The sequence below is a fragment of the Schistocerca piceifrons genome, chromosome 4 (genome assembly GCF_021461385.2).
Source record: "Schistocerca piceifrons isolate TAMUIC-IGC-003096 chromosome 4, iqSchPice1.1, whole genome shotgun sequence".
NCBI classification, from domain to species: Eukaryota; Metazoa; Arthropoda; class Insecta; order Orthoptera; family Acrididae; genus Schistocerca; species Schistocerca piceifrons.
In genome coordinates, this window is record NC_060141.1 from 232,574,582 (window position 1) to 232,594,869 (window position 20,288).

At 43.9% G+C, this 20,288-nt stretch overlaps 1 protein-coding gene across 1 annotated transcript in view; it reads right to left on the reverse strand.

Moving 5' to 3' along the window:
- Window positions 1-1,553: 1,553 nt before the first annotated feature.
- LOC124795745 overlaps window positions 1,554-20,288 on the reverse strand; it is a 36,890-nt gene continuing 18,155 nt past the window's right edge. Inside the window, exons 4-5 of the mRNA XM_047259828.1 lie at window positions 10,680-10,860; window positions 1,554-1,661 (exon numbers count right to left, since the gene is read on the reverse strand). Of these exons, the coding sequence (XP_047115784.1) occupies window positions 1,554-1,661; window positions 10,680-10,860 (289 nt within the window). The remainder of the gene's footprint in view (window positions 1,662-10,679; window positions 10,861-20,288) is intronic.

Genomic DNA, 20,288 nt, shown 5'->3' on the forward strand with positions numbered 1-20,288 from the left:
CTATGTCGATGCCTGTCGGTAGATTGGCGTTGACACCGTCAAGTGTCCGGAAGTAGAACGAATGGACCATCTCTTGTAGGCATTTACCCCAAGTTTATCAGACTGGGTGAGGGGTGCTGCGATGTGGCATTCTGTGGAGGACTTTACGCACCATGAATTGGCAAGAAGATATCGTAACTGCCTCCACAATTACACGTAACTAAGCCATTAGTTCACTAAAGATTCGCTTTTATAATACAGTTACGATGTGTCTCCAAAGAGCTACGACGTGTCACCATTATCGCTTTTCCAACAAGACGGATATCTGCTGCATATGGTTACAACTTTCGACACCTTGTTTATCCATGATAAGACTAAGTGAAAAGCATATTCATTCAAATAGCCACTGTGAAAATATACAATGAGATGACGAATGTCATGGGATAGCGATATGCACGTATACAGATGGTGGTAGTATTGCGTACACAAGGAATAAAGGAGCAGCACATTGGCGTAGCTCCTACTTGTCCTCGTGAGTGCTGACGCGTTGCAGGAACTGGCGGACTTTGAAAGCAGAATGTTGACTGGAGCTATACATATGAGACAGAGATCCACAGTGCCAACTGAGTGCCGAGAAAACCATTTCTGGCATTACCTCTCACCACAGACAACGCTATAGCCGACGTCCTTCACTTAACGACCGAGAGCAGCGGCGTTAGCGTAGAGTTGTCAGTGCTATCAAACATGCAACACTGTGTAAAATAATCGCGCAAATTTACGTGGGACGTACAGCGAAAGCTACCATTAGGACAATGCGACAAAATTTGGCCTTAATGGCCTATGGTATCAGGCGACCGATGCGAGTGCCTTTGCTATCATATCGGCTGGACCCTAGGGACGACAGGAAACGTAGCCTGATCAGATGAGTCCGATTTCACTTGGTAAGAGCTTATGGTTGGGTTCGAATGTAGCGAACACTCAACGAAGCTATGGGCTCCAGTAGTCAACAAGGCAGTGTATGACCTGGTGATTGCTCCACAATGGTGTGGACTGTGTTTACATTAAATGGACTTCGTCCTCTGGTCCAGCTGAACCTATCATTGATTGTAAATTTTTATGTTTGGCTACTTGGAGACCATTCTCAGCCATTCATGGACTTCATGTTTCCAAATAACACGAACCCCCACCGAACATTTGTGGAACATAATAGAGAGGTCAGTTCGTGTACAAAATCTTGCACCGGCAACGCTTTCGCATTTACGTACCGCTAAGGCGACAGCATGGATCGGTATTTCCGCGAGGAACTTGAACGACTTATTGAGTCCATGCCGCGTCGAGTTGCCGCACTACGCTAGACAAACGAAGATCCGACACAAGATTAGAAAGTATTTCATGACCTTTACCACAACAGTGTACATCATGAACTACGCCCATCCACGTTACGTACAAGAAAATGATGTAATTTTGAGATTTGACAGTATGTGTACTGGAAGAGCCAGCACATGGGTACTACTAAATCATTATTTAAAGTGGAGTAAAGGACTAACAACCAGAAAATAGAAAAACAAATCCACTTACATTTCAGCTTCAGATGGTGGTTTCAAAACTTTCAGCATTGTGAGCCAATATTTTTCATTCGTCCCTGGCCAGGGTTTGCATGGGAAACTCCTGAAGCCTTTCTCCTGAAAGGAAAACACCAAGTATTAGGAATGGGCAGATATGCTCTGATAAATCTGTGTTCGTTTCTATTGCCACCAGTTGCTGGTTGACTGTTCTACCATTTAAGATAATGGAATTATTGGGGCAGTATCTTAGTGGATGCTCACTACAAATTACAAGCAAAGATATTGACGATGTACGTGTTGCTATAGTGGCAAGGAGTTGATCTTGTGCAGAATTATTATAGTTATTGTCTAGTGACGCCAAACTGTGTGTTCAAACTGTCAACAAGATGAGACATATCTGCATATATTGTTAATACCATAAAATCGTTGCCTGGTGTATAAGTACAAGGGCAACTCAGCATTGCGGGGTCTTCCGCCTTTAGCGGCAGTTCGCCATTCCAACGGTCATGAGATGCCCCGAACCTCTATCTGCTCCTCCGCAGCCTAGACAAAGCCGTTGGAAGAACGACGGTGAAGTCTTAAATGGGAAGAAGCGGTAATATCTGGTACAATAGGAAGTACCAACTTTCGGCCCTTCACAGAGGTTCACTAAGTATGACTATAGATGTAGATCCAATAATTTAGTTATTTGTCAAAGATGCTACCCTACACCACACTAATGTATCTGATGTTAACTGTGTTATCACTAAATTGTACGATAATCGAGGCATTCGCATTCCAAAAATTGGGGGGGAGGGGTAAGAATGTAGGGGATGGTAGATGATGGATGGAGGGAGTGTGAGGTAGCTCTGATTGGAAGAGGAGGATGTATGCAGTTCAAACGAAAACTCTGAAACAGTCTACTTCTGGGTTTGTAATAGTGGATGGTTATGGAAGAAGACAAATCAACATTACAAGCTATAATACATATTTTCTCATATTTATATCGTATGGCACAATTTTTAGGGCAATATATCCCTTGGAAAGAGCAGTTCAGGTAATGTACGTAGTTCACCTACCATCATACTACTGACAACTCTTGAAGGCATTAGACATTTTATTCTCATTTCACAATTCATTCACTTGCTAATAAAACTACAAAAGAACAGTCTATTTCTGTTCATAGTTACTACACTAGTAGAAAAAAAGGCAGGTTGGCACCAATCAAGACGCCAGCATCATCCGACAATTTTGCCAGTATAATAAATGTCTTAGGCATGACTTAATGTGAACAATATGTCAGGTATACTTCAAGTGAAGAATATTGGAATTTTTACTCTTACAGGTGATACGTACGTAAGCATCCTGTCTGATCAGCTGCATCCATTCATGTCCGTTGTGCATTCCGACGGGCTTGCTCAATTCCTGCATGACAATGGCATACCACACACCTCCAGAATTGCTACAGAGTACCTCCAGGAACAGTATTCTGAGTTTAAACACTTCCGCTGGCACCAAACTCCCCACACATGAACGTTATCGAGCATATATTGGATGCCTTACAACGTGCTGTTCAAAAGAGATCTCGACCCTCTCGTATTGGGTCGGATTTATGGACAGCTCTGCAGGATTCTGGAGTCAGTTCCCTCCAGCACTACTTTAGACATTAGTCGAGTCCATGTCACGTCGTGTTGCAGCACTTCTGCGTGCTCGCGGGGCTCTACACGATATTAGGCAGGTATATCAGTTTCTCTGGCTCATCAGGGTACTCATTTCATTTGTTGAACCATTTGAATGCAAATCAATGTTTCAAGGCCTCACAGTAACGTTTAAGAATTGAGTAGTAAATACGAGGAATTGTTCGAGCAAGGTTTAGCAAGGGCTACAGTCTTTGAAGCGCACATTACTGTGAAAGACAATGCACAATCAAAATGTTTTCGCGCACGGCCTGTCCCCCATACAATACGTGAGGAAGTTGCTGAGGTACTGTAAATATGTAAAGACAGTTGGGCTGTTCATCCCGTTTCTGCAATCTACTGATCATCGTCCTTGGTCATTCTCAAGAAGTCTTCAGGTGGTTTACGTCTGTGTACTGATTTTAAAGCAACACCAAACCAAAAAACTGCCGTGGGTTCTTTTCCTATTTCACGTTTGGAGGAATTTACGGAGAATCTGGGGCAAGGTCGATATTTTTCAAGTAAAGATTTGTGTGAGACGTATTTTCAGCTGCCACTGGACGAGCAGTCCAAGCAATACTTCGCGATAAGCTCTCACCTGGGTTGTGTTCCAGCATAAAGACTACCGTTTGGTCGAGCTTCACCTTATGAAGGACTGTACTACTTAGGTCATTTAATTAATGCACAAAGTATTCATTCTACTACATCACACTTGGATACGTTTATAGATCTGCGAAACATTAAGGAGCTCCAGTCAGTCGTGTGGATGCATGCATACTACATCAAATTTATTGCTAACTCTGTGTAAATTGCTGCATCGCTCAACTGCCTGCGCTGCGAAAATGTTCCTTTCGTGTAGCTCAAAGAGCTCCAGAACGCATTAAACGAAGCATTGTTCAGTCCTCGACGTTTCATTCACTTCGACCCAGCTAAGCAGGTTGTGTTAGCTGTAGATGGACCTTCATACAGGATCGGGGCAGCGCTCTCCCATAAAATTGTTTATTCCAGTAGACCTATAGCTTTTGTCTCGATAACTCGTAACAAAACACAGTGTAACCACAGCCAGATTAGAAAAGAGACACTCGCCTTATCTATGGTATTACAAAATTCTACCTACATTTCTGCCGTCACAAGATCTACTTGCCGACAAACACCCACCTGCCTCTGTGTCTGCGAACTATTCCACAACAGTACTGGCCTTGTGACATGACGCTTTGTATTGTTGAAAAATGCCACTGCCATCGGGAAAAGTGATCGTCATGAAGGGATGTACGTGGTCTCCAACCGGTGAAGGGTACTCCTTGGCCATCATGGTGCCTTAGCACAATGGAGAAGTCGCCTGTTTGTCCATAACCCGAAGTACATGTGTCAAGGAACTGTTCCCCTGGAAGGCGACGGACTCGCGACCTCCAGTCGGCATGAACATTATGACGAAAGAATCGGAGTTCATCGGGTCATGGAGTGCTCTGCCACCAGTGCCGATGGTCGCTTGCCCATTTCAGTCGTAGTTGTCGATGTCGTGTTGTTCACAGCGGCAAAAGCTTGGGCCGTCGGTTACGGAGGTCCATCGTTAGGGGTGTTGGGCGCACTGCGTGGTCACACATTGTTTTACTCTGCCCAGCCTGATGTTCGTTCCGACACAGTTCGCCGCCTTTCCTGTTATATAAGTCTGCCAGTCCTACGAAGTCTGAACGTGTTTTCACATGGTTTTCGCCACGTGTTGAATACACTCATGCAGTACTCCTCGATCTCCCAAAAAGTCGTACAGTTTCCGAAATGCTCGTGCTGAGCCTCCAGCCATCACAATCTGGCCTCGATCAAACTCAGATAAACAACACACCTTCCCCATTCTACACACGGACAGACACTCACTGATACTACTCGCAATATGCATGTGTCTGACTTCCACACATTCCTCGCCAGGTGACTCTGCTCCCGCCTGGACGTTTATATAGATAGTAGGTCGGTGATCATAATGTTCTGGGTGATCGGTGTATGAATAATAAAGATGAGGATGGCCAATGACCTCTTTAGTGCTGATGCACACCAGGTTCGATGTCTTGTGGGAATAGTGGAAGTACCGCGAATAAAAAGGGAAATGAGCAATGGGCACTACATCAGAAGTGTGTGGGCTAGGTTAGAATTTGGGTCTGACATGAGGCGTACTAACGAAGTGCGCGCAGTTATGCTGACCACGGTCTCTTAGTTGTCAGAGAATCTGCTTAGTAAGCAGGAGACTTTGTTTCAAATTCCTGTCTGGCACGAATTTTGACATTCCCTACTGACGTAAATCCATACCCACTGACAGCCATTGCCGTCAATTCCTTTGTGCCTGAAGTAATATTGATTTCACGAGTCCATTCTGGGACACACGATTGTTGTTAGAGGTAGGCACATAAACAATGTTTCCTTTTGTTGTCCCCAAGACATCCGGATTTGTTTTCTTTTATTTGTCGTGAAGGTCTTCCAGAGGTCATTGTCTCAGGCAATGGATCACAATTAACCTCAACCTATTTCCAATAGTTTTGTTCCACCAATTTCATACACCATTTGACTACTGTACCTTTCCATCCTCAGTCTAGTGGTGAAGCTGAACGTTTCGTTTGAACGTTAAAACGTCACACGGGAATACTCCATTTCCCCACACATGGGAGCAAGCTTTACAGATTTCCTGTCGTCCTACCACACTTTGCAACGTGTCGAGTCGTCGCCAACTGAATTGTTACACGATCGTAGACACCTTACCCTGTTGCATCTTATGCGGATACCATGGAAACAAAATTTCGGCTGCAAAGTGAGGTCTTCTACAAAGGATTTGCGCAGAAACAGTGTTGGTACCAGCGAAGGGTTGCGAGAGCCTTCCAGACGAGCTTCTTACTTCACACAAGTTAGTGTAAGGCTGCAGGGGTGACACTGAAACCAGATATGTTCTTCTTCAGAATGAGATTTTCTCTCTGCAGCGGAGCGTGCGATGATATGAAACTTCCTGGCATATTAAAACTGTGTGCCGGACCGAGACTCGAGCTCGGGACCTTTGCCTTTCGCGGTCAAGTGTTCTACCAACTGAGCTACCCAAGCACGACTCACGCCCCGTCCTCACAGCTCTACTTCTGCCAGTACCTCGTCTCCTACCTTCCAAACTTTGCAGAAGCTGTCCTGCGAACCTTGCAGAACTAGCACTCCTGAAAGAAAGGATATTGCGGAGACATGGCTTAGCCATAGCCTTGGGGGATGGTTCTAGAATGAGAGTTTCACGCTGCAGCGGAGTGTGCGCTGATATGAAACTTCCTGGCGGATTGAAACACAGTTTTAATCTGCCAGGAAGTTTCATGGTGTTCTTATTCGCATATTATTGATTTTGCCGCAGAATGCCTATCCTCAGACCGAGTACGTCGGCCTAGCCCACACCAGAAATCGCATTTGTCTCTCTGCAAGTCGCGGGTGGCACAATCCACATTGTTGCTCATGGAGGTAAATGGCTCACAGCCGCCCCTGATGTCATCAATTTGGGCGCCTGTCCAGCAGGCTGAATCGATGTCCACACCCAGAAGTGTCTTGTGCCGCCACAGATGGCCACATTGTTGTTCAAGACACCACAGTGTCTGCGTGTCTGGATGCAAGTGTGCCATCTGCGACTGGTTCTTCGTCCAGTGTTCCTGGTCACCACAATGTGGTGTAGACCCTCTTTACCCTCGCTGTGTTCTCCATTGTGTCAGCATTCAGTTATCACCCCATCCCCCCCTCACTCTCGTCAAAGCCACATGCATGATCCCTGCACGACGAAGGTGCGAAGGTGCGGTTGACGGGGAGCGGCTGGGACGTGATGTCGTCCAAAGAACAGGGCGACAAAGCCAGGTTGGCACCTCGCAAGGAACCCATAGAAAACAATAGTTGCTGCATGCCGTCTCTTCAGGTCGTACCAAGGAATGATGTGTGTCAGCGTAGCGACACCTCCTAGAGATATGCCACGCCACTGGATTCGATAGTCTAGTTGCAGCTAAACAGAGGGGGAAGTTCACCGCAAATCTCAGTCACCGAGCAAAACGATAGCGTATACTTTTCCAGTATGTTAGATATCTTAGACAGAATGAGTTTCGTGTCGGCGCCAAGTTTCAAAACATCCAGAGAGTCACAATGGTATTTCCCAAAATATAAGAAACTTGTGGAGATAGCAAAAATATACGTATAAATAACTGTAAATGAACATTTATGCAGTATGCTGGAAGTTAGTCAAATTTCATGTCTTACAGTTCCACCGAAAGCAAACCAAAGAACGCACCGTTGAACCAGGGAACGTATTTTCTCTCGGCACAACTATTAGAGTTTTCGATGGCCGAAAAGTTGTTCGATATTGCGCAGGGTGGCCATGCATATGTAACCTGTCGTTTAGAATATATCTTAATTTTCCATCTTTCACTGTATAATTTCATCTTGCCCGCTTTTTGACGTCCACTCCTGCCACTTACATCTTGTGTAATAAATTGCTAAAGAACTGAAGCTATCTGGCAGATTAAACTGTATGCCGCACCGAGACTCGAACTCGGGACCTTTGCCTTTCGCGGGCAGGGGCTCTACCGACGGTCGGTAGAGTACTTATCCGAGTAAGGCAAGAGTCCCGAGCTCGAGTCTCGTTCCGGCACACTGTTCAATCTGCCAGGTAGTGGTTTCACTCTCATTTTGCTAAATAAGTGATTCAACTTTTTTCCACTGGCTGAAAACGTAATAAAAAGCAAAACAAATGTAAAAACTGGCCGACAATCATTTCTCCTTGACCACTTCATCTCTCCTACAAACAAATTTTTAACTGAAAGTGGATCACATGAAGAAAAAAAGTGCAAGAATGAAATGTGAGTGTACCACTGGTTACACGAGCAGTATTCAAGACATACACTGCACCATGTAGGACGGCTTGCTTATGTTCCCCTGCGCCAGTGATTTGGATCTTAGCGCTGTGTTTGGCACTCCTGTTAAGACACGTGACCGAAGAGACCACCGACGTGGCGGTGCTGAGGAGAGGCGCGAACGGCGGCAGTCAGTTGGACTGAAGTAGAGGGGACAGACACCTCCCGGAAGCTAGCGCCGAGTCTGTAGGAGGGGCTGTCTGCACGCCGTCGAAATTCAGCGAGGGGGAACAGAGGGCTATGACGGCCACCGAGTCTGGGAGCTCGACCGGTGATTAGAGATGGACAGTGAATCAAGGGACCTTCTGGAGAGACCCCAAGAAGAGCAGTTCTGATGGTACGTGAGTCCAAGACTCTAAGTTGGCGTGTGTAGCGACACAAAAACGGACGTGGTCAGCACGGGCAGCACCGGAACTGGCGTGTGGACTGCAGCCTGTTGGAGGGGGTGCCGAGAGGTCTGAGGCGGTGCAGTCATGGAATGTGCCGCTGGTCCTGGCGGAGGTTCGAGTCCTCCCTCGGGCATGAGTGTGTGTGCTTGTCCTTAGTGTGTAAGCTTAGGGACTGATGACCTTAGCACTTAAGTCCCATAAGATTCCACACGCATTTTTTGGAGCGGGTGCTGTTTTCTTCAGTCACATGAACTCTGTTGGTGGTAGGCGAGGAATGGCTTCAGCAGATTGCAAGGACCTCAGCGAGAGTGCATTTGAGTTAATCTCGGCAGCCTGATGCTTTTGTATTCAAGTCGAGTGACAGAGTTACATACAAATGTGACGTCAGTGATAGCTCACTTCATCCAGAAGTTGCGATCGCTATGGCTTGATTGGCCTATTGTACGTGAGACAGTGATAAGAGGATATTGTGTTGAAAGGAAACTGGTTCACATCGGTGCATGCAGTGCTCGTGATTATTCAAAAGTAACTTAGCATCTTGTCACAACTGTGGATCTATTCCATACTCCTTGGTTATTTTGTCGATTCACTACAGATCCTGTAATTGAACCTGTGGTTCATCCATGTACACTGTGAATTTCTATATTAATGTATTCTCAATATATACTCTAAGACAAACAAAAAAGAACGGCTCACTGCAGAATCGGTGGGTGCGATGTGCATGTAGACATAAACAAATGATTATGATTTCAGAAAATTTTTATGATTTATTCAACAGAAAAGGTTTCACAGTTGTGCTAGTTAATAACGCATGGGTCTACCTCTGGCACTTATACAAGCTGTTATTCGGCTTGATATTGATTGACTGAGTTATTGGGTGCCTATGTGAGGGGTATCGTGCCATGTTCTGTACAATTGGCGGTTACATCGTGAAAATCCCAAGCTGGTTGGAGGACTCTGCCCACAACACTCCGCAAGTTCTCAATCGGGGAGAGGCTCGCCGACTTCGCTGGTCGAGGTATGTTTAGGCAAGCATGGAGATACACACTCAAAACTTTCGCCATTTGCGGGCGGGAACTACATGCTGAAGTTTAAGAACAGAATGGCTTGGCGTGATTGGCAAGAGCGCAGGGCGTGGAATATCGTCTACGTAGCACTGTGTTATAAGGGTACCGCAGATGACAACCAGAGGGGTCCTGCTACCAAAGGAAATGGTTTAAGAACAGAATGGCTTGGCGTGATTGGCAAGAGCGCAGGGCGTGGAATATCGTCTACGTAGCACTGTGTTATAAGGGTACCGCAGATGACAACCAGAGGGGTCCTGCTACCAAGGGAAATGGCACTCCAGACCGTAAATCCTGGTTGTCAGTCCATATGGTGGGCAATATTTAGGCTGGTATCCCACCGCGTCGCACGGTGGGCCATCAACGGAGACCACTCAACTTCAGCCAGTGAGATTCAAGTTTTCTGTTGTACATAAATGAATATTTACTTTTACAAAAAGTTGATATTGTCATAACAGTTGGAGGCCACAGACTTTCTAATGTAGTGTATTTGGATTTCCCATTTGGGACTATGTATGATGGTTTTATATTAATTACCGTCAGCATTTGAAGAAGGTATATCGCATTAACCACATTTTGTTGAAGTTTATTCGGGCCTCAAGGAATATTTTGTTCAGCATTTGAAGAAGGTATATCGCATTAACCATATTTTGTTGAAGTTTATTCGGGCCTCAAGGAATATTTTGTTCATAATACTTTTTTAGATCTGGTTAAAACAGTTTTTTCATTGTGAAAACAGGGGTAATAAAAATACTGAGTCCCATGTCTGCACAACCCCAGTCCGAACACCTCAATCACCACGTTAATATTCATTATATTGCATCCAGAGCACTATTTCGAGACCTTTAAGTGGCCAGTACTAACAAAAATATCGTGTGTAGTTGGCCTCTAAACTGACGCGGTTTACCGATTTTGATGAACTTTACGTACGAAAGACAAGAATAAAAATTAATTAAATGTGTGTTAAATCTTACGGGACTTAACTGCTAAGGCCATGAGTCCCTAAGCTTACACACTACTTAACCTAAATTATCCTAAGGACAAACACACACACTCATGCCCGAGGGAGGACTCGAACTTCCGCCGGGACCAGCCGAGACGAGAATAGGTAAAATTTTTTGCTCACCACAGTTTCCTCATCCGGGTTCCTCAGTGGCAGGCACCTCCTCGAGCCGAGGTCGTAAGTCTCGAGCCAGTTGCACTTCTCTAACAGCGGCGACACGCCTACACGATCGCAGACAAAGAACAATTCGCAGGCGAACCAAGCGGACGCCACACCTTCCTCGAGGCACTCCAACCTTCTGACCCTGGAACAATATAAGAGAGGACGACATGTGTTGTTGTTGTGGTCTTCAGTCCTGAGACTGGTTTGATGCAGCTCTCCATGCTACTCTATCCTGTGCAAGCTGCTTCATCTCCCAGTACGTACTGCAGCCTACATCCTTCTGAATATGCTTAATGTATTCATCTCTTGGTCTCCCTCTACGATTTTTACCCTGCACTCTACCCTCCAATACTAAATTGGTGATCCCTTGATGCCTCAAAAATTCTCCTACCAAGCGATCCCTTCTTTTAGTCAAGCTCCCCAATTCTGTTCAATATCTCCCCATTAGTTATGTGATCTACCCGTCTAATCTTCAGCATTCTTCTGTAACACCACATTTCGAAAGCTTCTATTCTCTTCTTGTCCAAACTATTTATCGTCTATGTTTCACTTCCATACATGGCTACACTCCATACAAATACTTTCAAAAACGACTTCCTGACACTTAAATCTATACTCGATGTAAACAAATTTCTCTTCTTGAGAAACGCTTTCCTTGCCACTGCCAGTCTACATTTTATATCCTATCTACTTCGACCATCATCAGTTCTTTTGCTCCCCAAATAGCAAAACTCCTTTACTACTTTAAGTGTCTCATTTCCTAATCTAATTCCCTCAGCATCACCCGAGTTAACTCGACTACATTCCATTATCCTCGTTTTGCTTTTGTTGATGTTCATCTTATATTCTACTTTCAAGACACTGTCCATTCCGTTCAACTGTTCTTCCAATTTTTTGCTTTCTCTGACAGAATTACAATGTCATCGGCGAACCTCAAAGTTTTTATTTCTTCTCCATGGATTTTAATACCTACTCCAAATTTTTCTTTTGTTTCCTTTACAGCTTGCTCAATATACAGACTGAATAACATCGGGGAGAGGCTACAACCCTGTCTCACTCCCTTCCCTATCGCTGCTTCCATCTCATGCCCCTCGACTCTTGTAACTGCCATCTGGTTTCTGTACAAATTGTAAATAGTCTTTCGCTCCCTGTATTTGACCCCTGCCACCTTCAGAATTTGAAAGAGAGTATTCCAGTCAACATTATCAAAAGCTTTCTCTAAGTCTACAAATGCTAGAAACGCAGGTTTGCCTTTTTTTAATCTACTTTCTAAGACAAGTCGTAGGGACAGTAATGCCTCACGTGTTCCAATAATTCTACGGAATCCAAACTGATATTCCATTCGCCTGTAAATAATTCGTGTTAGTATTTTGCAGCCGTGGCTTATTAAACTGACAGTTCGGTAATTTTCACATCTGTCAAAAACGGTTCAAATGGCTCTGAGCACTATGGGACTTAATATCTATGGTCATCAGTCCCCTATAACTTAGAAATGCTTAAACTTAACTAACCTAAGGACATCACACAACACCCAGTCATCACGAGGCAGAGAAATCACATCTGTCAACACCTGCTTTCTTTGGGACTGGAATTATTATATTCTTCTTGTAGTCTGAGCGTATTTCGCCTGACCCATACATCTTGCTCAGCAGACGGTCATAGCTGGCTCTCCTAAGGTTCAAATGGTTCTGAGCACTATGGGGCTTAACTTCTGAGGTCATCAGTCCCCTAGAACTTAGAACTACTTAAACCTAACCAACCTAAGGACATCACAAACATCCATCCATGCTGAGGCAGGATTTGAACCTGTGACCGTAGCGGTCTCGCGGCTCCAGACTGTAGCGCCTAGAACCGCTCGGCGCTCTCCTAAGGCAATCAGTAGTTGTAATGGAACGTTGTCTTCACCCAGGGCCTTTTTTCGACTCAGGTCTTTCAGTGCTCTGTCAAACTCTTCACGCAGTATCATATCTCCCATTTCATCTTCATCTACATCCTCTTCCTTTCCATAATATTGCCCTCAAGTACATCGCCCTTGTATAGACCCTCTATATATTCCTTCCACGTTTCTGTTTTCCCTTCTTTGTTTAGGACTGGGTTTCCATCTCAGCTCTTCATATTCATACAAGTGGTTCTCTTTTTTCCAAAGGTCTCTTTAATTTTCCTGTAGGCATTATCTATCTTACCCCTAGTGAGATAAGCCTCTACATCCTTACATTTGTCCTCTAGCGACGCCTGCTTAGCCATTTTGCGCTTCCTGTCGATCTCATTTTTCGTTTTTGCCTGCTTCATTTACTGCAATTATATAATTTCTCCTTTCATCAATTAAATTCAATATTTCTTCTGTCACCCACGGATTTCTACTAGCCCTAGTCTTTCTACCTGCTTGATCCTCTGCTGCCTTCACTAATTCATCCCTCATAGCTACCCATTCTTCATCTATTGTATTTCCTTCCCACATTGTTGTCAATTGTTCCCTCGTGCTCTCCTTGAAACTCTGTACAACCTCTGGTTTAGTCAGTTTATCCAGGTCCCATCTCCTTAAATTCCCACCTTTTTGCAGTTTATTCAGTTTTAAGCTACAGTTCATAACCAACAGATTGTGGTCAGAGTCGACATCTGCCCCTGGAAATGTTTTACAATTTAAAACCTGGTTCCTAAATCTCTGTCTTACCATTATATAATCTATCTGAAACCTGTCAGTATCTCAAGGATTCTTAAATGTATACAACCTTCTCTTATGATTCTTGAACCACGTTTTAGTTATGACTATGTTATGCTCTGTGCAAAACTCTACCAGGCGGTTCCGTTTCTTACCCCCAATCCATATTCACCTACTACGTCTCCTTCTCTTCCTTTTCCTACTACCGAAATCCAGTCACTCATAACTATTAAATTTTCGTCTCGCTTCACTATCTGAATAATTTCTATTATCTCATCATACATTTCTTCAATTTCTTCGTCACCTGAGGAGCTAGTTGGCATATAAACTTGTGCTATTGTGGTAGGTATGGGCTTCGTGTCTATCGTGGCCATAGTAGTGCGTTCACTATGTTGTTTGTAGTAGGTTACAAGGAAACCTATTTCTTTATTCATTATTAAACCTACTCCTACATTACCCCTATTTGATTTTGTATTTATAATCCTGTATTCACCTGACCAAAAGTCTTGTTCCTCCTGCCACCGAACTTCGATAATTCCCACTATACCTAACTTTAACCTATCCATTTCCCTTTTTAAATTTTCTAACCTACCTGCACGATTAAAGGATCTGACATTCCACGCTTCGATCCGTAGAACGCCAGTTTTCTTTCTCCTGATAACGACATCCTCCTGAGTAGTCCCCGCCCGGAGATCCGATTGGGGGACTATTTTACCTCCGGAGTATTTTATCCAAGAGGATGTAGATTCCCCTTGCTTTCAGCCGTTCGCAGTACCAGCACAGCAACACCGTTTTGGTTAGTGTTACAAGGCCAGATAAGTCAATCATACAGACTGTTGCACCTGCAACTACTGAAAAGGCTGCTGCCCCTCTTCAGGAACCACACAGTTGTCTGACCTCCCAACAGATACCCCTCCGTTGTAGTTGCACCAACGGTATGGCTATCTGTATCGCTGAGGCACGCAAGCCTCCCCACCAACGGCAAGGTCTATGGGTCATGGGGGGAGGACGACATGTATAACAACTAATCAAAGTACTGCCAACATGTTGAGCAGACACTGAGGAGAGCTTCCCTTACAATTAAAGACTTTTAGTACGAGATCTAAAAACAGAAATAACCCTTTCCTCGTTATTGTTTATTATTCCACACCCACATACGTTCCTCTCCCTTACAACTGCATCAGCAAATAGTAAGATAAAATACTTTATGATAATATGCCTTGAGCAATTTTTCATTTTACGTTACTGGTCACCAGTCTGGAATGCCGCATCAATGATGGTGTTAGTCAATGACGTCTGAGAACTTGGTTGGGAACTTAACCACAGGTTTATTTTGGGATGTATGGAGATCTTCGTATCTGTGTTAGTTGCCAGTTGACCAAATAATTTTAGATCCTCTTGTGCAGCCCCTTGAGAGTAAAATGTCTGGATTGAGCCGATGAGTAAGAAGTTCATTAACTCATCTTTAGTCTTTGTGGCACACAGCAACAGAAGTCACTGAATTACATTACAAGGACCTTTATTTGTCTGTATGAGTGTACCCTTCATCCTGTCAATTATGTGAACATATGCTTGTACGTGAAGATTCTTGTGAGCGATTGGAATTGCTTTGGCGCTGCGGGAGTGATCTTCTTGTTTCAGGTAGCTTGTCCTGTTCATTAGTTTGCTGACTGAAGATAAGCAGGGGGGGGGGGGCGCATCTACATACGGGAGATGGTACCTTCCCACGGCGAGAACTACTGTAGGCTAGCCCCCTCGTACGCAGCCACAGTCCGTGGTTAAGCAGCCCCATCACATCCGTGCCGCCTGCACGTCATACAGAGTGAGGTATTACAGATCATAAGCAGTGACCCAAGTTACGCATGTACCGAGAATTTATATAATGGAATCCTCTTCGATACTCTTGTAGAGGTATTCAAAGTACTCGCCACACGACTTTACAACGCCTCGACACACTCGAACAAATCCTTCAATCTGAATCTGAGAAACTGCTGTCATTCCCAGAGGTGGAAGTATAACCGCTCAACAATTCTGTTCCTTAGGGAAAATTAACCATCTATGGAGGGCTTAAATTAAGCATACAAGCTTTGAAGCTAAATGATAGGCACCGCCAGCTGTACAATTCAACGATTCAACACAAGCAGGGACGTGAAACGTTCCGTGCAAAAACAAAGCCCACACAACTCTATGCAACAAGCGGCCAGTTTTATAGTCAACATTAGTAGTAATATGACGACTTGGTAAGTTACAGATACGCACTGTTGGTGGCCCAAGAGATTTCCCCAAAGATAATTTACACCGGTATCACCTGTCCACTAAAATTTTCCAATACCCAAGCACGCTACTGGCACAAATTTATCGGCAGTCCTATTTCCCGCCCAGACAATTGCAGAGGTCTCTTTTCCCAATCGACTTAACGTAGCGCTTTTTCCGCCTCTGCACTTAAAACTGCTACCCTACAGTCACTTTCCGTCTAGTGTCTCCCTGAAGTGATCGTATCAATGGGTATCGCACCCAGACGTACAGGTGTTACAGACCCGCTTCCTGTGACTCCTAGATTCGAATACTAACTCGTAGAGGTGACAGTAGAACGTCCTGTGTTGGTCACCATGATAGTGCTGGCTCCACTACTTGTTAAATAACAAAGAAAAAAGCCTTCATCGTGTTTTCGTGACATATTCATGGGAAGAAGCAATTAATTTGTTGACTCTACCTGGAACGTAAGTTCTCGGAAGCTGACGTTAGCTTAGCATCCTCCTGATGCTTACGAATTTGCTAAAAGAACCTCCAGCGAAACACGTTACTCTTCTTTCGATCTTTTCTGTTTCCTCAATGAATCCTATCTGTGCGGAAGAACCTTCAGCGAAACACGTTGCTCTTCTTTCGACCTTCTCTGTTTCCTCCGTGAATCCTATCTGTGCGGATCCCAGACTGGGGAGCAATATGCAAGTACTGGTCGAACGGGGTTTTGTAAGCTACCTCCTTATGGGTGGACTATAGTTCCTGAAGATACTTTCATCGGATCTTAGACTGTCGTCTGCTTGCTTACAGTTTGCTTTAGTATTGTTTCAGATATCTAACGGATGCGACTGTTTTCGATGATTATGTTGCAATCGTGTAATTATAAAAATGGATCTTCCTCGTTATTTATACGTAATAGTTACATTTTCTTGTACTGATATCACAATCTCAGGCTCCTGAAAGAAGTGGTTACGTAACTTCAGTGTATTACCACACTTAGTTGCTGTTTGGTGTGTGGTCTTCAGTCCAAAGACTGGTTTGATGCAGCTCTCCATGCTACTTTGTCGCGTGGAAGTCTCTTCATCTCCGAGTAACTGCTGCACCCTATATCCTTCTGAATCTGCTTACTGTATTCATCTCTTGGTCTCCCTCTACCATTTTTTACCACCTACGAATCCCTCCATAATAAATTGTTAATGATGTCTCAAAATGTGTCCTACAAACCGATCCGTTCATCTAGTCAAGTTCTATTTAGTACCTCCTGATCTACCCAGCTAATCTTCAGCTTTCTTCTGCAGAAGCTTTCAAAAGCTTTTATTCTCCTCATGTATGAACTGTTTATTCTCCATGTTTCACTTCCGTACGTGATTAACCTCAGACATATACTTTCAGAAACGTCTTTCTAGCACTTAATTCTATACTTTTCGTTAACACATTTCTCTTAATCTTTTCTTGCCATTGTCAGTCTACATTTTATATCCTTTCCACTTCGACCATCATCAGCTATTACTCTGCACACATAGCAAACTCATCTACTGCTTTAAGTGTCTTACTCCTTAATATAGTTCCCTCCGCATCAACTGATTTAATTCGACTACATTCCATTATACGCGTTTTGCTTTTGTTGATGTTAATCGTTTATCATCCTTTTAAGACACTGCCGTTCCATTCAACTGCTCTTCCCAGTCCTTTGCTGCCTCTGACAGAGTTACAATGTCATCGACAAACCTCAAACTTTATCTTTCCTCTCCCTTCATTTTAATTCCTTACGCACACTTTTCTTTTGTTTCCTTTACTGCTTGCTGAATATACAGATTGAATAACACCGGGAATAGGCTACAATCCTGTCACACTCCCTTCTAAATCACTGCTTCCCTTTGATGCCCCTCGACTCTTATAACTGCCATCTGGTTTCTGTACAAACTGTAAAAAGCTTTCGCTCCCTGTATCTTCCCCATACCACCATTAGAGTTAGAAAGAGAGTTTTCCAGTGAACATTGTCTAAAGCTTTCTCTATGTCTGCAATTCCTATAAACGTAGGTTTGCCTTTCTTTAACCTATCTTCCACGAGGAGTCGTAGGGTCAGTACTACCTAGCGTGTTCCGGAATCCAAACTGATCTTCCCCGAAGTCGGTTTCAATCCGTTTTTCCCTTCATCTGTAAAGAATTCGTGTTAGTATTTTGCGACCATCACCTTTTAAACTGACAGTTCGGTAATTTTCATTTCAGCGTTTTAGCGTTTTCATTTCTCCACACCGCAAAGAATAAAGGACACCAAGAAGATTTATTGGGTAAGTTATTACTCAACTTCTCTGTAATTTGGCTCACATGGAAAACTGCAACTTGTGCTGAAGTCGTTCCATCTTGGTTTGGGCTTAGGATGGTATGTAGAAGTAGCTTTCAGTTTACAGCCCTTAATAATTGACAAGTCTCGGAAAGATTCATTGTCCATCAGTCACACCTCGTTGTAGCGTTGCAGATGTTCGAACCCAGCATTTGAATGTATGAGGCTTGGGGACACGAAGAGCATTTAGACAATATCACATAACCAGTGCGTGGCAGGGCAGTGGACTCAAGACTACAGTAAGACATACCTTAAGTTGTCAGTCTGTGCTTCGTGAAACCAGCAAAATACTTCGTGCACCGATGAATTTCTTCGTGATTATGGAGAAAAAACTCATCCTGGTGGCAGTTCGATGTAATAGCCATGTAACATTTTAACAAAACATCTACCCTCCCTCGCTAGAAAAGACAGTTGGATGTAAGCATTTACATAATTAAAACAATGTGGAGTCAAGTGGTCTTCTTTATTCTCCCATCATCTGGTAAGGTGTTGTGTAAATCCGTGGAGTTTCATGGCTGGTTGATTTCTTGCCCAAATTTGCAATGCATTGCAAATATCGGCTCAAATGTGCAAATGACGACATTACACGTTGTGTGTGTTCTATGGAAACTAACTTGTTTAATTTACTAAACGGTATTTGTGTACTCGCGGGTATACAGCCCAGTTGTTGTTCAATTTTCAGAATATGTTTCGACGAGTTATGCAGCCGTCGTGTTCAGGTGTTGCACGTTGTGGTGCTACGTGCACTCGCTCCATGTACTCCAGCCACACTGTTAACCAATGTTGATACCGCTCCGCTGTTTGTAGTTGATTGTGTGTTCGACTCCCGACGCCCAGTACGCACTTTGATGTTCTTTCGTTTTTCAGATCCCGTATAGGCACAGGCATATTCTATCAGTCTTTTCCAGCTGTGATGGATGTGACAGCCGTCGAGATCTTAATAAAGCGCCTAACTTCAATCATAGTTCAAATTGCAGCCTCCCTTCCCGTCTATTATATTTTGCATAATCTTCATTTAGATATATTACTTAAACGCTCTCTTCCACGAACTTGGAGTTTGCACTGCAATACTGATCTCCCCGTATTTCATATTATAATCGTATTTCAAAGAGTACTTGGCGATACCAAATGGTCTTGGTTGTTTTAGACGGGTGTGTCGCTAATGTTCACTGTATCTCGCCTCGACTTCTCTAAATGTGTGCCCCGTGTAAGACGCGCCGCATTCGCATGGAACACGGTACACACCAGGCTTTCGGGTAATTCGATCGTCTTTAACATTATAAAACACTCCTTATATTTTTATATGAAACAGAGGATGGGGAAAGAATGTGAAAGGAAGTATGAGAATTCGTGACTTCCAGCCGCTTAGGGTATTGTGGTAATGCAATGCCGAAAGTCGAATTTGTGCGATAGCGGGACTTGAATTCTGATGCTCCACGTCCGTAGAACGGTTTCCTTAACTTCCTCTGCTATCCGAGCATGCTTACCATCAAAACCAAATTCTCAAATTATCGTACGCTGCAATGCAGGGTCCCTCGTCCATTAATTATCTTGCACGCAAAAGAATGATTCTCGTAGGAGTGTAGACTGTACTAGTGCACCTGCATTGAAAATAACTTCAAGGAACCGTCACACTGTTTCAGAAAAGCATATATTCGACCATCAAACACAGCATACATCACTCATATCTACACTTCTTATCTTCTTTGACGGGAGCGAAACACAGCAAATGTCATTGTTCTCTAGAAGTTTACCAATCTCGCCAGAAAATGGGGTGGGCGTCACATAGATTAGAGATTCGTGGCTTCTCTTTCGGAGCGAGTGCACATAATATCGCAACTCACAGCACCTGAAGAAGAGGACTGGGTCGTCAAAATATTGTGCAAAGAAATGTAAGCTCATCACTAATCAGTGACACTGAGAAAACGTGAAGGATCTCGTCAGTCACGGTGCTTGCCACTGCCAATAGGAATTTTTTCCTTCTATGCCCTCAAGCTTGCATTCGCTGCTGCTCGGATTTCTCTTAGATTTGCTTTACCATTAACAGCGATGCACAGCAGTATATACAGTTTTAGTGGTGAAGAGTTGGCCGTTATCCACGTCGTGGTTGTGTTCGGTGCTGACCTGTTCTGGCAGCGACGTTCGGCACGTTGCAGTACTTTTGTCGCTACAAATTTTGCAACTCATGCAACACATTCACAGGAATTATTTTCATCAGAAGGAAACGAGTCGTAGATGTCTGTCTGGGGCTAGATCTGTTTGGGTTCAGGAGAAATGCAGTAAAACGGTAGGTAATATTGACCTATGACGTATTTTATAGGAGAGA